This window comes from Xylocopa sonorina, chromosome 15, assembly GCF_050948175.1.
Source record: "Xylocopa sonorina isolate GNS202 chromosome 15, iyXylSono1_principal, whole genome shotgun sequence".
Lineage (NCBI taxonomy): Eukaryota > Metazoa > Arthropoda > Insecta > Hymenoptera > Apidae > Xylocopa > Xylocopa sonorina.
In genome coordinates, this window is record NC_135207.1 from 6410613 (window position 1) to 6429981 (window position 19369).

General features: G+C 42.8%; 2 protein-coding genes across 2 annotated transcripts; both read right to left on the minus strand.

Annotated features, from left to right (window-relative positions):
* Nucleotides 1–5184: 5184 nt before the first annotated feature.
* Nucleotides 5185–7645, minus strand: LOC143430704 (arginine-glutamic acid dipeptide repeats protein). The gene is made up of 4 exons (XM_076907085.1): nt 7583–7645; nt 6402–6746; nt 5913–5993; nt 5185–5634 (listed from the first exon to the last, which is right to left on the minus strand). The coding sequence occupies exons 1-4, from the start codon at nt 7610–7612 to the stop codon at nt 5359–5361; spliced, it is 732 nt and encodes a 243-aa protein (XP_076763200.1). The 5' UTR covers nt 7613–7645; the 3' UTR covers nt 5185–5358.
* A 5976-nt stretch (nt 7646–13621) lies between these two features.
* Nucleotides 13622–18395, minus strand: Nab2 (Nuclear polyadenosine RNA-binding 2). The gene is made up of 7 exons (XM_076907073.1): nt 18198–18395; nt 15816–17525; nt 15257–15410; nt 15008–15168; nt 14618–14912; nt 14391–14520; nt 13622–14020 (listed from the first exon to the last, which is right to left on the minus strand). Exons 1-7 carry the CDS (start codon nt 18234–18236, stop codon nt 13795–13797), a joined length of 2715 nt encoding a protein of 904 aa, XP_076763188.1. The 5' UTR covers nt 18237–18395; the 3' UTR covers nt 13622–13794.
* Nucleotides 18396–19369: the final 974 nt, after the last annotated feature.

The window sequence follows — 19369 nt, forward strand, 5'->3', positions numbered from 1 at the left end:
GCCAAAGTGTGGAACGAGCGGTCGAGAATGGGCTCCTGTGATAAAATTAAACGAGAAACAAAAAAAGGAAAAAGAAACAAGATAAAGAAAAATGAAAACGGAAGTATGTAATTAAACGAAGAGACGAGAAAAATAGAAAAGTGTTAGCTGCCATCACACACTCTGGCTACGTCGAGCCTAAAGCAAGAGGGCGAAAGGAGACATTCTTCTATACAAATCTAGTGAAAATATTCAAATGAAATATTACGAATAATTATTTGTATAATTATATTATTATTATTATATATATTATTATAATTATTGCAAAGTGAAATTAATATAAAAATTATACGTTGCGTTCGGGACAAGCGGGGGGTGGGTCCAGACAACAGGGTGTCGCGCGGTTCTTTTCTTCTCTCGTCCTCTTACGAGAAGTTCCACGACTTCGCTGAGAGAAAGGAGAACTTTGCACGCACGCAAATCGAATTCTTGTTGAACGAAGAGGGGACGTATAACAGATGGAAGATCGTAATGGGGATTTTAAACCGTTCGTTTCGAATAAAAGATTAAAGCGTCTGTTATGGTGTTCGACACGCGAAAGGAGACGATTTAAGGGTAGGAAGACAGGGAACAGGGTTTCTTTTTACCGCGAAGGCATTACGGACCACTTAGGCGACTTTCTCGACGAGCTATGGGAGTTCCTTTTGCTCGACGAACAGGAGCACCCATGTGTCTCAAGTAGCCTTGTCGGATCAACGCGACTTATTGCTGAATAGCATCTCGCGGTTTCTCTTTCATACGAGCGTCGAGCCTCCTTGAACGAGATCCAACTAGTTTTTAATTCCCTATCGCATAATTCGATTTAACTTTCTCGATAAACTATACAATCATTACCTAAATAGCGAGTTCGTGGAATATGCGAATTTTCTAAAGGAAGTATCTGTAAAAGATTCTATGAATTTAAAACTACTTTAGGACAAATGAAAGGATACGAAATTCTCTAATGAACTGGTAAAGCTTCGATTATCAGAAGCAATGAATAATCGAATATCGAGACAAGAATTTAGTCGTTTTGCTCAGTTGATTAATATACGGACAATCTACTTTTTAGGACAAAATAAATTGTAAATTATATTTAAATAAATAAATAGATTATTGGTCTCGTGAAACGCACCCCTGTACAGGGGAAGTTAAATCGAACAGCGTTCGAGTATAGTGCATTTACGTTTTTCGTTTTCTACTATTATTCCTAGTACTGTATCTGCGTTCTTTTGCCATTTTAAAGAGTAATAAAGCAGCCGAGATTATCGCGATGATCGTACTCGTCGAGCCTCGAGGCAGACTTGCTTTGTTTCTTTCTAAACCAGCCCGCTGTAACCAATTAATCAGGCTCAATAATCTGCCAGTTTCTCTTTAAGAGTTAATTAATTGTACGCGCGAGCACGAAGACAGAAGCGAATGTGCGTTCAGCCAAGCCGTCTATGCCATTCAACGTGAGTTTCGAATTCGTACGCGAATCTCTCAAACGACATACAATCCGTAGGATGTAACGAAACGAAATGGGAACTGTAAAGCTTTCTTGAACGACGCCGGTGTTAACTGCGCACCTATTATTAATATATAATATAAAAGTGTTATACTCGTCCGGCAATGGACACTGTACGATAGGGAAATGTCGACTGCAGATCGAATTTAAACGCCGTACGTTCCGTTTCGTGCGATCGCTCGTTCGTCCCTGGCGAGACGCGGTGATTCTGTGGTCCTCGATCACGGATACTTTAATCAAAACGAAAGGAATTTACGGTGAATGGAGAGAATGAGAGTGTGAACGTGTCCCCTCGTAACGATTAATCGTAAAAGCAGCCGTCGACTGTTTCCTCGGGAGATTGAAATATAAGAGGTGAGAGGGTTCGAATCGTGTACTTAGAATCGCATGGAGATCGAGCATTTCGGAACTCCTAGAACGCGTGCAGGAGAGCAAGATGCAACACTAAATGCAATGCGAGCACACGCGAAGATAAGTGCAACGCGAATGCAATTATGCAAGGCAACGCATAGCGTAACATTTAACCCTCTACACTGAGAGATGTCTCCTCTGAGAGTAACATCCGAGAAGGCGCCAAGTGCAAAGGGTTGATGCAACACACAGAGTAAAATGCATCGCGTTGCATTTCTCCTATTTGATTGCACTTTTGCATTGCGTTCGCGTGTTACGTTGCATTTATCTAGTGTTTGTCGATCCATTAATCCGACGCGTGTGCTCCACGACCACCCACGCGAACCGTGTTGCATCGCGTGTTGTATCAAATGTTGCATTGCACTCGTTGCAATGCGCCCTACTGTGTGTCTACGTTTCTTTTTTCCCCTCCTTTTTTTTCTTTTCAATGAACCAGTGGCAGTAGTAAGTGCAACAGTGTAGTCCACTGGATTTGGATCATTTTTTCTGTGTACGTGTTTATGTAGGATTGTTTGGGAGACGAGAGGCAGAGCAATTAAACGATAGAAGTGTTTGAGCTTGAGATAGACGTGTATTTCCGGCGGGAATGAATGAAACGAGAGAAAATGGAGGATCTCAAAGTGCCCCAGTTTGATGGAAAGATTTATATATATATGCGAGAATTAATGGAATTCACGATGACTGCGAGAGTGTTGTGCGTGCAATCGAAAAGCTCATCTTCTTTCCCATTTCCCGAGAACTTCAGTGTCGAGTTCGCATTTCGAACCCTTCGCACTCGGTTTCCTTCGTTTCCATTCTTCGACTATCGCAACAGAGGCTAAAGTTTGGTTCGTGCAAGGCAAATCACTGGAAACCACTCTACACGCGCACGCACACGAAAAGAGGAAGAGGATGGGAGAGGGGGAGAGATCTAAAATACCTTTCAAGTTCCCTTCACACAAATCTGTCATCCAGCGAGACATATAAGCTGAACTTTTTGGTGTGAAATTCTCAGAAAAAAAGAAGGAATTACATCACCAACGGCGACTGACGCGCTATGAAAGCTACATCGATTATCAATGCTTATCGTTAACATTTGACTGCGAGAAACGAAATCTACCCCTATCTCTCACTTTCGAAACACTTCGAGCGCGAAGGGTTAAACAGAATCGTCAACTTTCCCATCCTGTTACACACTGCATCGTGCACACAGAAATCCATAGAGAGCCGTACGATTTGACGAAAGAATCAGCGACCAAGAGCGTCCACCGCGTGGTCGAAGCATAGCGATACTGTCTGTTACGTATTGTGATAAGCGTCCACGAACGATCCAGGTCGTCGAAACTGTCCACGCCGTAGACTTAAACCGATCTGCCGTGAATCCACGTGTCGCGTGCAAGCTCGCGAACCGATTCTCGTCTCGAGGTTCCCTCGAATTCGAGGTTTCAAATATACAGAACCGCAATGGAGGATAATGATTATCGTTACGAAAATTGATACGTACCAGGATCGTAATGACGCGTAAAAGGAGGCGAGAATGAACAGCGAGACGTTACAAGCTGTTCTCGACAAAGAGGACGGGTGTCCCTCCACTTCCGGCGAACAAAGGGTGGCGTCGTCGCGACGAGCTTTTGTTGGCGGGCTGCACGTGGCCTTAAATGGTAGCTAACATCTTCGCCTTTAGCCCTTTGGGGTCGACGACACGGTACCTTTGCCATTTCATTGTCCCGGAAAATTCTTAGTTCGCCATTACTTATCAGTTATTTTGCTATTATTATTATTATCATCACGCGTTTACTTACTAAATATTTTATTATTATTAATTATTATTACCTAGATTAGAAGTAATGAAAGTAGCGTATAGTTTCGTGTATGGAACAAGATGTATTCTACTAATTAAAATATTCGATTTCAACCCTCGAACACTACACTCTTCGCCAGCCACCCGACTTTCTCGCACATGGTTCGCGTTAAGTTACGTTTAACGTGGAATCTTCCATCGTTTCGACCTCGAAATCAGATGCGCTGATATTAGAATGCTTCGTTCATCGATAAGCTTTGGCTACTTTAACGTGCGTTCCTCGAACGGTTCGAGTTCGCGTGTGCGTAGTGTGGTACTCGAGGGTTAAGCGGGAACAGTTTTTAAGATAGAAGAATTCGGCAACAGGATTTGTGATAGGTATGATTTCTCGTAATAGAAAAATTCTACGAACGGAGAGTATCTTATAATAGAAGAATTGTGTAAAGAGAAAGGGTGAACTTGCTTTATAAATATATAGGCTTTATATATACAGAGGAGAACGGGCCAATCGTATTTTCTAGTGAAATTTATAAATATTTTATTAATTCCGAGAGTGGTAACAGAATCTGGTACCTCAAAGGGTTGAAATTCGTAAACGGAAAGGTGAACGAATGTGCCATAAGCGCGAATGCTGGTTGGAACGGGGCGATATCCCCCGTGAACACGCGAGAAACAACACGCGAGTTACGTTTCCGCCACGCCATTGCTCTTCACTTTCTTACATTCATACACACACACACACGGAAAGACATACAGAGACATGTATACAGGCCATGTTCATGACATGTTGGCGTTTTGTGACAAGCGTACAGAGAGATACCGAACAGATCTCTCGTCGTTACATTCTTACAGTGTGCTAGCATCTAACTACGAAGAATTTTATTTAAATGACACACCGACCGTATGGAATAAAAGTGAAATATTTAAAATTCCAGCCAGTCTTCCTTCCCCTTCTTTCTCGCCGCTTGATCCACCGGTTAATTAATCGTCTTTTTCTTTTTGTAAAAATAACATTTAATAAAAAAAAGGCTCTATATAACAAACTGAATTCTTAAGCGAAGAATTACAATAATCGTATATTGCACGTCATCAAACATGTTCATGTTAACCCTCTGTAACCAGAATTTTGTTTGCTCGTAATAAATGACTAAATTGTAATGCGTCTCAGTTTCTTGACTAGTACCACAGTGAAGTGGTACACTGATAAAGCACGATAGTACAGTTGATAAGCAAATAAAATAAAATTCTACAAACGAAAACGCGCGGATATATAATACATTTCAATCGCGTGTATCGTTGCAGAGGGTTAAAAACGGTATAAAACTAAATTATAAATTTAAGTCGTTCGAATTCGAGGATACTTTGTCAAATCTTATAACTCTAAAGACTAACAATGTGAGATCACTATATCTTTCCCTCGACATCGTCGTCGAAGCCATCGAACCGCTATATAAAATCTCTAAAAAGTCAACCACGATCTCACACACTTAGCCCGCCGACAGCTTCGTCCGCGTTCCGTCGTTCGAACGTCTCTTTAAAAAATGGCGTCGGTGCCGTTCTCCTGGAGAACGCGTTCGACGCTGACATTCGACAGTCTCGGAAGCTGCGAAGTCATTCGCAGCGATCGAAAATCGTTCCAGCATCATCGAACGACCAGGGAACCGTTTCGCCTCCTCTTGGCGGTCGCTCTGGGTAACACCTTCGGACTGCTCGGGGTTTGCTCGTTTTTCTCGAGCGAAAGCCTCGAGGCGGCCGCGACGCTTCGTGTGACGATCTTCGAGGACGATAACCCGCCGAAAATTTCTACGATCGATGGGAAGCGACGCTTGGCGTTGCTGCGGCGTCGACGACGGCAGTTTCGCAGCTCCTTCGCCGACTTGGACCATTTCCACGCGTAATAGAAATCCACGAGGTCTTTCTGCGAAATTAGAAACGCCTTTTTTATTGTCGGAACAAAATGGTAACAGGATGGGAACAAGTTTCGCGTCGTAGACTTTAGTCTGAGTTAATTTAAGGATGAAAGTGAAAGATAGGACGTAGATTAGAACACTAGCGTTTAATATGGAGCTAATCTAGCCTGACCCGAGGATAACATGGAGAACAGAACGTAGAGATTTTGATGAGTCACTTTTAATGAGACTCGAACAGCTCACGATAAATGACAAATTTAACGATAAAACAGGAAATTAAACATACCGTATCCTTTTGGGGAAATAAGTTTCTCTGGATGCTTGGGAAATTCTTTCCGTACGTCGAGATCCCTTTGACAAAGAGTTCCTGCAACATCGAGTATAAGAAAACAAATGAAAACGCTTGCTCTTCCAACAAGAACTGCAAGGAGATCAACGCATTACTAGAAGACAATTGTATTATCACGTTTCTGAAGGAAATCAAGTTACCGATAAGAGTAATACAGAGCTATCGACAATCGTTCGTAATCGCAGCAATCGAAGCTACTCAGAATCCATATTTTAAAGAAGATGACTACTTTATAATTAAAACACGCAGTACTATTTTATCAATAATTGGAACGATATTTCGTAAACATTTCCGAGGCTATGTCTCGGTTAATCTACTGTATCATTAATTATAGAAATTACTCGAGCAAAGTTTTCGTTTATACCAAGTTAAGAGCACAGCGTTCAAAGATACTCCTTTCGAATGAAATGTATGCACGATACTTACGATTTCCTCCGGCGTCCATCTTGAAACGAGCCTCTGCGGCAGTTCTTTGGTGAGCAGCGTCTTCAGCGCCACTTCCGGCAGATACTCGGAGTCGTGGAGGACATCCGTTACGTACTGCTCCGCGTAACCGGTGCAAGAGTTCTCCATGGCCTCTCTGTTGGAGATTCCCTGATTTTCTTGGACGAAAGTCAGCACAGAGCGGGCCATGAACACGTACAGAGGTACCCATTTGTTCACCTCCTCTTGCGGGCTCCAAATCTTTTCCTCCGGGAAATCCCGATACTCCGCGTCCATGTCGGTCCTTTCGCGACACTCGGGGATGTCGGCGGCGCCCTTCAGATATTTCTGTAAAGTGTGTCAACCATTATAGAAATATACGAAATATACGAAAAATACGAAATTGTAAAACGATGTCTACGATAGTCGAATTTCATATGTAAAACGATTGTATCCTAAACTTTAATAGATTTTGCAAATCGCTGATTCAAAGAATGAGAGAAATGAAGCGTAGATAACGGTTGATGGATAATGCTTAATTGTTGAAAATGAATTTTCCACGGATTCGATATCCACGACGATTATTATTAAACCCCGCAAACGAAGAATTCTAAACGGTGTATTTGCGTAGTATTACGTGAGAGAAATTCCTTATTTTATCAACACTTCGCAAACAGAACGATCACAACAGTTCACCTGCAATCGAATTAACTTGACTCGTCGATATAGTCGTCTAGTCGAAGGAAATAAAATGTCTCCGCGTGCAATGAACAGAATATTAAAATAGTAACGGGTACCAAGTACGAAGAGAGCAGAGAGGAAGAGATAAAGAGAGAGTCTACGATATCAAGGTATCAAGTCACAAAATTCTAGCACGTCAATCAACCGATTATCTGTTCAACCGCTATTGAAACACTGGACTACATCTGGTCAAGATCTAACGAAACGTATAACGTATGTCAATTGAAACTACGATCATGGACAAAGTATAATACTTTCAATATTATAAACTGTATCAGTTTCACCAAACAAATCAAAAGAAATTCGATAGTAACGAAAGTAACGAAAAAATGGCCAGAAGGGCCGATTTACTCGAACACGGGGGGACTCGAGCAAAAAACGAGCGCGGAACAAGAGCACGGTTATTAAGAAAGTATTAAGAGGAAACCATTTAGAGCACGAACCTCGTCGACGACTTCAGCTTCGATACCCATCTCGCAGTTAACTTTATCTTTCCCTTGGTTCAGCTGCACGGTGCACTCGAGGAGGACGACGACGTAGCCAGCAGGTCACCAGGCCCTTTAATGATCAGGATAATCCTCGTGTTCGCTTTATAAGACCTGCAAGAACCACCCCTCGGAAGGAGGACGTCCACGGGTCTTTCCCCTCCCCCTGCTGTTCTGCCGCGCGGACAAAGGACCTTTTGCCAGGAAGGTACGGGACAGTGTGCCTTTCCTGCCGCACGCTTTCCCTCCTCTTCGAGTTATTGTACCGTTTCACCAATCGATGCCAGGAAAAATCGAAACCCCTTTCCAGTTTCGCGATTATGGATCCTCAAACGATTGTTATTGGCCCCATCGTGTCCCGTCGGTCACCAGAGATCCACCTAATTGGAGCAACTATGATAGCCGCTCGTTTCTCCCACTACGGGGACGCGTTTCGATTTTAATCTACGATCGTTCGTGCATTCTTCGAAATCCGGATACATACGTACGCTGCGATGCCTGGAGGAAGATACGATATATTTAAATTCGTAGGTTATTGCAAATCTGGTACTCGTTAATCTTGGCTCAAGTGTCCCGACTGAACATTTCGATCGCGCGAGATAAAGAGACAGTATCGAACGATACTGCAGCGACGCAAAAATGGCACGTATCCGCGAGACAGTTGGGACAAACGAATGTAACCGTTGCCATTTGCTTGACGCGAAAGACACGAGGCACGCGTAGGTTGCCAATTACTTGTAATCGTTCTGGGAAGTATAACATTCCCGTCGAACAAGATGTACGCGGTAAAAGATGACGGTCTAACGAATATCGATGGATCGACGCAAGATACTTACGTTCCGTCGAGAAATGGACAAAGCATCGAGAGCTTCGGTGGAGGAGCGAGAGAGAGAGCTAGACGAACGGTCACGTACTCGTAATAAGAAGTTATCTCGATGGAACGACGATGGGAATCGCGATTTCGAACGTTCACGTTGGCACTGCGAACTGCGCCACGCACTCCGTGCACCCAAACGTTGTCGAAAATGCAACGAAACCGAGATTTCGTGCCGCGAGGAACGATTGCGGTCGATGCGTGGCGTTCGCCACGCGTCTAATAAGAAGAAAACTGGACGGAACCACGGAGAGCTCCGACGGAACTACCGAGAGGCACCGTGTCAATTCGTTCAGATAAGATAAGCCCGGAGGATATATCCACAACGGCAGGGTATTTTCTGACATTTTCTTATGGAAAGTGAATTATCGTCGCGCTCTGGCTCGTTTCGTGTTTCATTAATTGATACACGGTGTAATCGACGGAAATTTCGTCATTCCCTCGTTGGGAATGTCTCTTCGAATTTTAACATTTTTTCCCTAAATAAACTCGATGATTAATTAGTAAAACAATTGGTGGGCGTATCGTTCATCCGCGGTGGAAGTATGCTATGGAAATCGCGAGGTTTCCGTTGTAGCTGAAATTGTGTAAATAATTCGTACAACCAGCTTTCTATCGGAGTATCTTTTAGAATGGCACGTTAAAAATATTCTTGCGTAATGATTTAATATTGTACAATTGAAGCGAACCGAGGGAGGGGGATTTACATAATTGTTCATAGCATATTTATTATCATAGAGAGCCATTTACGTAGATCGTTGGTGGATCGTCGAGAAGCGTAACAAAAAATTGTATCATTTCTATTAAAGTAATCAGTTCCACTGCAGATATCAGTATTCCAGGAAAACGATTGAAAACTAGCATCGAGCTAGTAGAGGAAGAGGCTAGCTAAACGCTTACCAATATTCGAACAGATTTTACTGTCCTGGCGAACTTCGACGCGATACACTTCCCTTCCGTTTGCCAGAGCAAAGGCACCTCTCTGTGAATCATCATATTTGTACAGATTATGCTCCATTCTATAACCCTGGCGATCTCGTGACGTCATCGTACGAAAATATCGCCGTGAAACTAAACAACAATCGATGGAAAACAAGATCCAGGGAACCGTCGAGCGGGATTCGCACGTTTTACCCTCGCTCGTGGGCATTAGCGGTACCGAGCAGCTCTTACTTGTTTTCGGCGGTTCCGCTTCCGCGTTTTATTGCCAGCCCCGAGATAAATAGAGGCTCCATTGTTCGATCCGCTGGTTTTCCGTACATACTTTTCCATTACGATACTGCGAGTCTCTGATTGCCCGCCCGGAACGGACCCGTTGATATGGGTCACTCATTGTTGCGCAGGTAGAAGAAGCCATCGGCAGATTAGGCCACGATCGCGGCAATTTTGGGCCACGTACACAGATTCAGGTTTATCCCGAGTATCCATCGTTTCTGCCCGTATATACGGAAATATTAGGGTCATCTCTTGATTAATATTGCTTTAGAACCATTTACGAACGTTATTCGTCAGCTGAATCTTTGTTAAAGCTTGAAGATAATGGCGAACGGCCATCTGCAAAGTATTTGGCTGCAGGCGCGGATTGGGATCAGAGGGAAATCACGCGTAACGTAGTTGTATGTTAGAGTTGATTTCAGAGGAAGTTGATTTTGGATATTCTAAAAGATTTAGTCGCCGATCGTTCGTGGGGAATCGTGCAAAGTACGGTGCCAAAAGACCATAAACGTGTACGAGGCAGGTACTCGCGCGCGCAGTCACGTAGCACTTGACTCGATGAATTTTCGTAGCCTTTTCCCCTTGGAAGCGAAATTTCAAAGGGAGGTTCGTTGTTCTTCATCTTTGGACAGAATTTAATTACGTGAAATTAGTATATTCGGATGTACGTGTACGTTTATAACGTACTACAAGTAACTTAAGATATATCTCACCACACGTGAAAAACTAAGCAAATAGTAGGACAGTTCTTACGTGTCATTTTCGATATTTAAGCAACTCGATACCGATGTATCAGGATGAGATTATCGCGTGGCAATTCGCGGTAGTTAGACAAAATTACAGGACGTGGATTTGAAATATTGAGGTAAAAAATTGGTAAATGAATAGAATTGCTTAAAATTTACAGATATAACCGTGTATTTATAGTCGTTTATACAAGATTTATACCCTCGTGATACCTAACAGATTGATTAGTGGGTTCAGTTTTCCAATGCTGGTATTGAACGGGATAATAAAGTGCTCGAAGCGTGGTTTTCCATTTTCTTTTTCGCGTTACACCTCGCGTACGTCGATAGAAACGAGAAATGAGACGAAAGAAGGTCCTTCTTAGCCGCCACGCGGCTCGTTCGCTGGTCATTACAAAGTGAAATCATATTACGACGATTGATGCATTGCACAGCCATCGAGTGACAAATAGAGCTCGTGACAATTTCGAAGGCAGAATTTTGAATATAATTCCGCCCTCCTTAATCAAAGTACCCCGTTTTTTTTCTGTACACGACTCGAATTATTTGTATCTTTAAACTTCCTTTAACACGTTCCCTATCGTTTTAAGCAAACGTTTCCTCGCTCTCTTTTATCCTCGTCAGATCACTTTGCGTTGCCATCCAATGTGATAATAATTGTATTCTTCAAACTGTACTTAAATATACGTTTCTGGACCGGATCAGTCATTAAAAATTACGCAGTATCTAAAACAACGTGACAGCGAACGTGTTAAGCAGAGTTATGCTTCGTAGAGCTCTACGAACAGTCTAATTAGTTCTCCTTAAGTGCTTTACAAATGGTTCCAATATCTTGGGATGTGACGTTCGAAGTGTTAATTAGGACAGTCGAACTAAGAAGGGCAGAACTGCCCTCGATTAGAAATAGGCTACAAGAATTATAAAGAAGAAAAAAAAACACGTTTCGTTCAACAATCATATATTATACATATTTATACATATATATACATATGCTTGATGTTTGGCTACTTTAGAATGAAACTTTAGCAGCCAGCTCTGCGAGCCGAAATAAGACGAAAATCTAGAATAACAATGTGATTTGTGGATCCTTACCATTAATCCAAGCGTACCCAAAGACCCTTTCAAAGTCGTTTCCCTCGAAAACGAAGGGTCGAACACAATTTTCGTCTAATTTTTGCTCGTGGAATCGCTGCTAAAAATTTCCACTGCAAATAACCGAACAGCTCATATATATACATATATATATATCCGAGTTTTCGAAGGCGTATTAATATCGAATTAATATAATTGTTTCATTGATGCATCCTTAACGCTACGAATAAAACGCAGAGACGGTCCATTCAACTGGACCGACGAGAAATGGTGAAAGATAGTGCCCCGCTGGCGTAAAGCTACAACGCTATTATCAGTGTGTCAGCTTGGCGTGGTATCGTACAAATTAAATCGCTCGAAATCCCGTGTACCCAGGCTTCATAATCGAAACGTACACCCGTCCGTTTGTACAAATTAGAATGTCGTTCCTTTATCCGTTGGCAAGAATACTATCGCGGGTTATCAGCGATTGAAACGAAGACGGGAAGGTCGAAGGAGGCATCGTGTAGAAAAGAACCCTCGTAGCAAGTATCGAGCTACGCGCTGACCTGCGATTATCAGTTGCACGATAATTTAATTACTCGAACGCTCGAGAGACTGTCGATTAGGGGTAAACCATTACAATTGCGCGCGTTAACCCCTGCTGACGATTCGTCCTGGGTAACAAACATTTCAGGGCTACCAGGTTAGATTGCCTAGGTCAGAGTAGCCCAACCGTACGGTTTTATGCTGCCTACTGCCCCTCGCGAGACGCTCGAGGAGCGCAGGTAGTCTAATCGGATAATCCGTCTAGCGGAACAATTGCCTTCCCGGACATCTTGACCATTAGTGCCACTGGTATATCGAATATTTGCTGTAACTCTGGCACAAGTAAATAATTATTACTGGATCTATTATCATAGTTCTAGAAGAATATTATATTGAAGTGACAAATTGATGCAAGGGGCGTTTAGTCGAGGAGCAGGTACAGTCGACCCTTCTACGACACGGTGTACGGTACTTTGAGATGGGTATAAAATCCGCGATGGTATTCTTGGAACACAGTTTCTGTATAGTACGATTTATTAAACTTGGGCAACTTTCATGTGGCATGAATTTTTTCTGTATGCAGATTTGTATTATAAAACGATATCCCTTATGTTATAGAAGGGTCGACTGTATCACAGTATGATTATTTAATACTTAAATTGAGAGATACAGCGTCGATAGTCACTCGCAGACTGCACTGCTGAGAATCGGATCAAATCAGCGCCCAGCGTTACAGATTGTTCGAAAAGTGCGATAAGCGTGCGGATCAACCGAAGCTACAGTTCTACGAACGCCTTTCTGTGAAAGTAAGAATCGAACGCGTAGAAAGTAAGAATCGTTAATACTTTTAAATCGCTAATCGGATCGCTTATGGACGAAAAGCCTAAAGTAATTGGCAGTATTAATCTACCGCTAACGTTACTGCTACTCGTGCCACACGCGTTAACCCTCGCAATACCGTTTCGTGTGAAAAGTTGTTAAAAAATATTTTTTATTGTTGCGTACACGTTCAAATTGGAGATTCACAGAGTGCTATTGTTAAATGATCGAAAGAAATTGTGCACGAGAGGAAACAGCAACGCGATTACGATTACGCGGGGCAAACACTTCCGGGCATAAATCTTCCAGTTTCTTTACGTTGGAAATGAAAAACAACAAACAACCAGACAACAATAGAATAGATCTACAAACACATGAAAACGCATTCTCGATTATAAATCCTCGAAGAGTATTTCGAATACTCTCCAGACAATATCAACGGAAAGCAGGTTACTCGGAACCATCCGTCTTCCATTCTCTCTCGTTCGGTGGCTCCAAAATGGCCGCTCGAACGTATACTCTTTACTTCAGTATCATATACGTACATTCATATTTTACAACATCGTTTTATCACATAAATACATATAAATAAAAAGAAATCCAGCCTAGCAATTGTTTGCTACCTTCTTTACAAAATGCAACATCCAGAGTGTCGAATGTCACAAATCCTTTCACGACGCGCGATTCTACGATCGACGCGAGAGAACGTTGCCGCGGATTCGAGGGGCTCATCCTTTGGTTTTCCACGCGACGGCTCGGATTTCCGCGTGTATTGCGAGGATCAAGTTTCGCCGGTGGAAATCGAGCGGTCGCGACAGTATCCTTGCCAACGTGCACGTCGATTTTATACGCTAGAGGAGGAGGAGATTTGTACATCGTCTGTACAGCGGCGCGACTCAGTCCCGTCTGCGCCACGTGAATTTCGCCCTTTGGCTGGTCGTCTCGACGGCGGCCGGCATCGGATGCGAATACGGGCACCCTGGTTTCGTGCAGAAAGGATGATACTTGCACTGTTGGGCGGGATGGGTGAACACGCATCCCAGTTTCGTGCAGGACAAGCCGAATTTGCATTTTGGATGCTTGTAAGCGCACTTGTCTCCAAATTTACAAGCTGGGAATGCACTACAATCGAACAAAACCAGAGTTAAACACGATTCAAAGAGACCTGGCTTTAACCCCTTGACAACGACGTACGCGTTACGGAAAGCCGCGTAATCGCGATGGTTGTTCGTAAAATGAAACAATTAAATGGAAAACCCGTTGGAAATGTTCCTATTTTCCGTGAACGAAATGTTTAGTTAATGGAAATAATCGATGTGATGTCGTTACTTGCATCGGGCAATTTAAAAGCAGATAATTGTACGCATCGTTAATGTCTTTGAACGCCGGTGACGCACGAACGGGCGTTACATCCGGGCGACACAGAAAGCGTATCGTCGAGGGGTTAATGGGAACCATGTGAGATTGAAAGTAAATTGAATGAAGTAATAACCTGCACATAACGACGGGATGAAGATACGCGCACTTATTTCCTAACGTACAATTCGGCCAGTATCTACACTTTTCTTTCGACTTATCTATCACCGTCACCGTCTTTTCCGTCAACGGTTTTTTGTCCGTACCTGAGGATTAGAAAAAAAGTAACGTTCTGAGAAATACATATCGAGCAACTTCAGGATCATTCAGTGCATAGTAATGATCGAAACAGCAGTTAATTACGTTTAGCTATTAATGGGTTCGTTATTAATGCGCTGCCCTTGAAATCGGCGGGGCTGGGCGAGTGCGACCGGTTGTACACGATGGGACTCAATTTTCTCCGTTTCTTCGGTATCTCCTCGGTCTTCTCCACGTTTTCCGTGTTACGATTCTCGTTATTCTCCTCCGTTCGTTCCTTCACGACCACGCCGCCCTCCGTTTCCGCGTCCGCCATTTGAAACACCGTCGCCTCCGACTCGTTCTGAGCGTATACATCGTTCTGGATCGTGGAAAGAGCGAGCTCGTCATCCTCGTTCACCTATTTAACGCGAGCGATTCGAATTAACGCGAGGATAAACTTCACGAGAACTAGAACCGGGAACAGTTCGAGTCGCCCCGATAATAATTAATTACCTCCATCTCTAATCGTTCGTCGTCGTCGGACGTGGTCTTTTCTTTCATTAAATTATTATTATAACCGTTAAGTGTAACTAGAAATTTTTGATTGTCGTCGCTCCTTTGGAACAACGACATCACAACGCCCATGTGCTCTTCTGTAACTGGTTGCGGTACATCTACAGACCGTATAATACTAAATATGTTAGGGAAACAACTTTAAGTATTGTATATACCTCCATAAAAAGGGATAAAAATGCTACTTACAAGGCTTCGATTTCGCTTCGGTAACGTCTGTGTTCAACTCTACTTGGATCTTTTCCATAACCAGTCTTTTATTAGAATTAAGGTGCACCGACAAATTTTGACCCACGTCCCGTACAGCGGCTAATTTCCGATGTTTCAATGTTTGCTTCTTTTCCTATGTAAGTAGATTTTTTTTATGAAAAAAAGAGGAACAAACTAAAGTTGTCTGAGACAAATCCTTTGAGTGCTGAATACCAATAAATTCGGAAGCTTCCGATGGACTTACTTGTTCGTTAACGCATAGACGCTCTATGCACAGGATGACTGATTTAAATCTACAAATACAGCTGGTTCGGTTTAAAACATTTATTAAGTAATCAACAATTCAGGAAGACAATTACATTTGCGTATTAAACTGCATCATCCGGTATAATACGACCGTAGCACTCAAAGGGTTGAAAGGAATCTCGTTAAATCGATCTCGAATAATAACTTCGACTCACTAAGGACCGTCCTTCCGTTGCGATGCAACGCTCTAGTCCTTAATGGATATTAATACCAATTACGTTTTTATACACACCAATAAGGATGGCTCCGGATTCTTTTGTGTAACGACGGATTGGTTCGCCTCCGCTACGGCCCTTAACAAAAGCGACTGCGTCGCGCGTTTCTGCGTCGGTTGCAATGGTTTCAACGGTCTTGGCGTCACAATGACTTTACTAGGTATCTTAGCCTCGATTTCCTCCTCCCCGTCGCTGCACTCTTTGCCACCCTTGTCCATTGGTTTCAATCGTTTCCTCTCGATCTTTACCGGCGCTGGCTTATTTACAGCTATTATATGAGACTTGATCGGACCAGAATTGGTCACAGGCTGCGCATCATCGTCCAACTCGTCTTCGGCGCCCAAGTTGAGGTAGTCGTCGTCCTCGCTACTTTGGGACCGTCTTATCGACGAGTTGAAGCCGCCTTTAATGCCCACAGGCTTAAAACTATTCTTCAATGGTCCCAGCCGGTTCTTTATGTTCTTATTGTTCGGCAGAATGTCGCGATCCTGTTCCAAAGGCTTGCTCTTGAACTCCGCAGGATCTTTGTTCCCTAATTGCTTGGACGAAGACTTGTTAATGCCCACGGTACCCAAACGATCCTTGATCGTACCCGTCGTTCTCTCCGTCGACTTCGACTTCAGATTACTGTTCACTTTCTCCCGTAATTCTATATTTTTGGTCGGTTTCTCGACCTTCGAATTGCCCAGCCGAGTTCTGATACTGTTCACCTTATCAACCTCGGTATGCTTCGCGTCGAGCTCGCGACCACGCTTCGCGCGGTCCTCCGCGTCGAAGTTCCTACCCCTAGGGAAGTTGTTGTTACGATTTCCGTCCAACCAGTGCTTGTCTAGACGCTTCTCGTTCTGTCTGTAGCGACCCTCCGTGTCTGATTTCTCCCTGTGGATCTCGAACTTCTTCCTGGGCGAGACCAGCCCCAAACGATTCTTAACGGAGACGACGGATGTGACCTTAGGCTTGTTCACGCAAGATCTCAGCTTTTTCGTATGGTCCTCGGTGATGCTCTCCGCGTCCTCGTCGATTTTCGACCTTTTCGCCTCGCTCTGTCTTTTCTCGGAATTGTTCGTCGCCTCTAGCGGTCTTTTCAGATTTTTCGCCGAAGCGTCGTCCGCTTTCGCGTCAGCGTACGAATCAGCTGATTTATTCGTGGAAGTTTCAACGGCAGGAACTTCTTTGGATGTAGTCGTGTTCTGGCCGTCGTTGATTTGTATTCTCTTGGACACCGATTGCTGGCCAACGGTGGATTGATTCGACGAGCCATCAGATTTATTATCAGTGCTTTTTGCAGTCTTGTCCAAGCTCTTGGCCTGACTCGCGTCTAATTTCTGACTAGACACCGACGTTTTCGTCGGTTGTTTGTGGAATGATTTGTCGTCTTTTACGGTTTTAGCGGAAGATTTGTCGGCCGTCAAGTTAGTGGCTTGATCTTCCAGGAAGGACGTCGTCGATGTCTTCCTTTTCTTTCGTTCCTCTTCTTGTTTCACGACGACCGTAGGCACGAACTCTCGCAGAGATTTCTTCTTGGCTACAGTGACTTTTTGCAATTTCTTCAACACCTGATCATGCAACCAGTCGACAAACGGTGTGGTACAGTTCTCTAAGAATAGGTAGAGGTCTTCGTGCATCTGCTGACGGGACTTTTTATTTACAACCATTACTAAAATATAATCTGGTAGTTCTTCATCATACCGTATTCCCAGTTCCAATAATTTTGCACGAATGGCACTCTGAAAAAAAATAGGACAACACATTATTGTATGCACAAATTATAAAATGCAGTACATATGGGCTTAGAATTCTGTGCTCAATAATTTAACGCTGGACAAAAGTTTGCAAACAAATTTTAATTGATTATCCATATTTTTTTTAGTGACTCTAAAAATTGGTCCAAGTAAATTAGTTCTTGTTACATTATTCTCCACTGTACTCTCTCATGGTTTTCACATCTAACATTAAAAATCATCTGCTACACACAAGCGTTAATAATTACCGTGAGAAATAAATCGACAAGTATAATCGCTTCTCTGCTCCAATATTAATCGATTTAAATTTTGCCAAAAGCTCTCCCGAGGTTTCAATAATTAGAAGCAAAGAACTAAATCTGAGCTCCGTTATTCGATAGTCGTAGCGTTAAATTCCAGGCAAATTTATTATAGAAATTAATGAAGCGAGATGGTATCGGGAACGTAACCATTTTACTTTCCTCGAGGAACGTCCACAATTGCGCAGCGTAAATCGCGTGAAACAAACGAATAACGCTATCGTGGATTCGCAAAAGATATCCCCGAGAGAGTCGTCGATAACACTTGAAAATTCCCGTGTCGGATATTATTGAACACAGACTGGGTGGACAAAAAAGTGTACACGAAGTCGTGCAATAGTGGCGATCGTTTACTTACCCGCAATTGATTCGTCACTTCTATACCGCGTATGTCCATGACGGATGATCACATTTAACGATCCGAGCACGCGGTGAAACGAAACGGTTCTCGAGTCAAGAAATCGCCGATATTATCACGGATATCGAAGAATAAAAACATTCTCCACCACGAAGGATCAGAATGCTTCTTTCCATTGAATAGCTGTTCGTTGAGATGGAGAACCCTGTGGGTAATACGGGCACACGATATAACAGGCTCGATGAGTCGACTATCGTTTCCTAGTTACCTATTTTTAAGTCGGTTTATCGGGATTATCGCTCACGAAACGATTAATTATTCCGCCTAGTAACGCGTAGCAGGTATTAAAAAGCCTATTTTCAAATTTTTACGTCGATATCGATGGGCGAAGACTGATTAAAGCCACGTTCATACGATAACGTAACGTCTACTAATGTTTGATATGATGCTTGGATAAGATTCGATGGGTTTTGGTGAAATAATGTTTTTGAAATTCAATTTGTTAATATACTGATTGCTATTTGTAGTTAATACACCTTTTACAGGTGGTTGAAAGTGATGTTCATGGTCTCGTTATACATAGCGATCGATAATGCTGCTCTATGTTCCACTTGTTTCATGGTCTGCTAAAGGCGGTAAAATATGAGTTGAATTTACGTTTAGGTGTAAACCAGACGATTGTCTTGTTACTTTAATTAATTTTGTCCGTACATTCCCTCCAAGTTATTTGTTTATTCAGTTCAATTGATAAGAATTTAAGAATTACTGATTATGAGTTTGAAAATAAAAGATCTATAAAATTAACGCATAGATAGAAAAAAAAACAATTGCGTGGCTGTTATCCGTCACTGAAAACGAAGGAGAAAATTAAGTTTGACACAATTAATAGGTTTCGAATAAGAAAAACGAGGATGCCAAGTATAAAAGGCATCTTTAGGTCCTCCTATTTGCATTTACTGTTCGATCTCTTCGTTTTATCCCTCAGGATCACTTTTGCCACTATCGTGGCCACATTTAGAGTGGTTTTACCCTCTCGAGGGAAGAATTTGTTAGGGGAAACGGTGTTGGTAAATGAAAATAATATTGAGAGTGCATTCGTAACGTCCTCGTTTCATCTCTCATGCATTCACATTAGATAACAGGTGCTGGCCACGGAATTGGTCGTGAATTGG

What these genes read in the sequence shown, in the direction of transcription:
- LOC143430704 (XM_076907085.1), bottom strand. Translation starts at nt 7,612, where the DNA reads ATGGGTATCGAAGCTGAAGTCGTCGACGAG. An exon ending in GATGGACGCCGGAGGAAATC is followed by an intron (nt 5,994 to 6,401) that starts GTAAGTATCGTG and finishes TCGATGTTGCAG; the next exon opens with GAACTCTTTGTCAAAGGGAT. An exon ending in TATTTCCCCAAAAGGATACG is followed by an intron (nt 5,635 to 5,912) that starts GTATGTTTAATT and finishes CTAATTTCGCAG; the next exon opens with AAAGACCTCGTGGATTTCTA.
- Nab2 (XM_076907073.1), bottom strand. Translation starts at nt 18,236, where the DNA reads ATGGACATACGCGGTATAGAAGTGACGAATCAATTGCGG. An exon ending in AAGTGACGAATCAATTGCGG is followed by an intron (nt 17,526 to 18,197) that starts GTAAGTAAACGA and finishes ATTTTTTTTCAG; the next exon opens with AGTGCCATTCGTGCAAAATT. An exon ending in CATCCCGTCGTTATGTGCAG is followed by an intron (nt 14,021 to 14,390) that starts GTTATTACTTCA and finishes GTTCGATTGTAG; the next exon opens with TGCATTCCCAGCTTGTAAAT.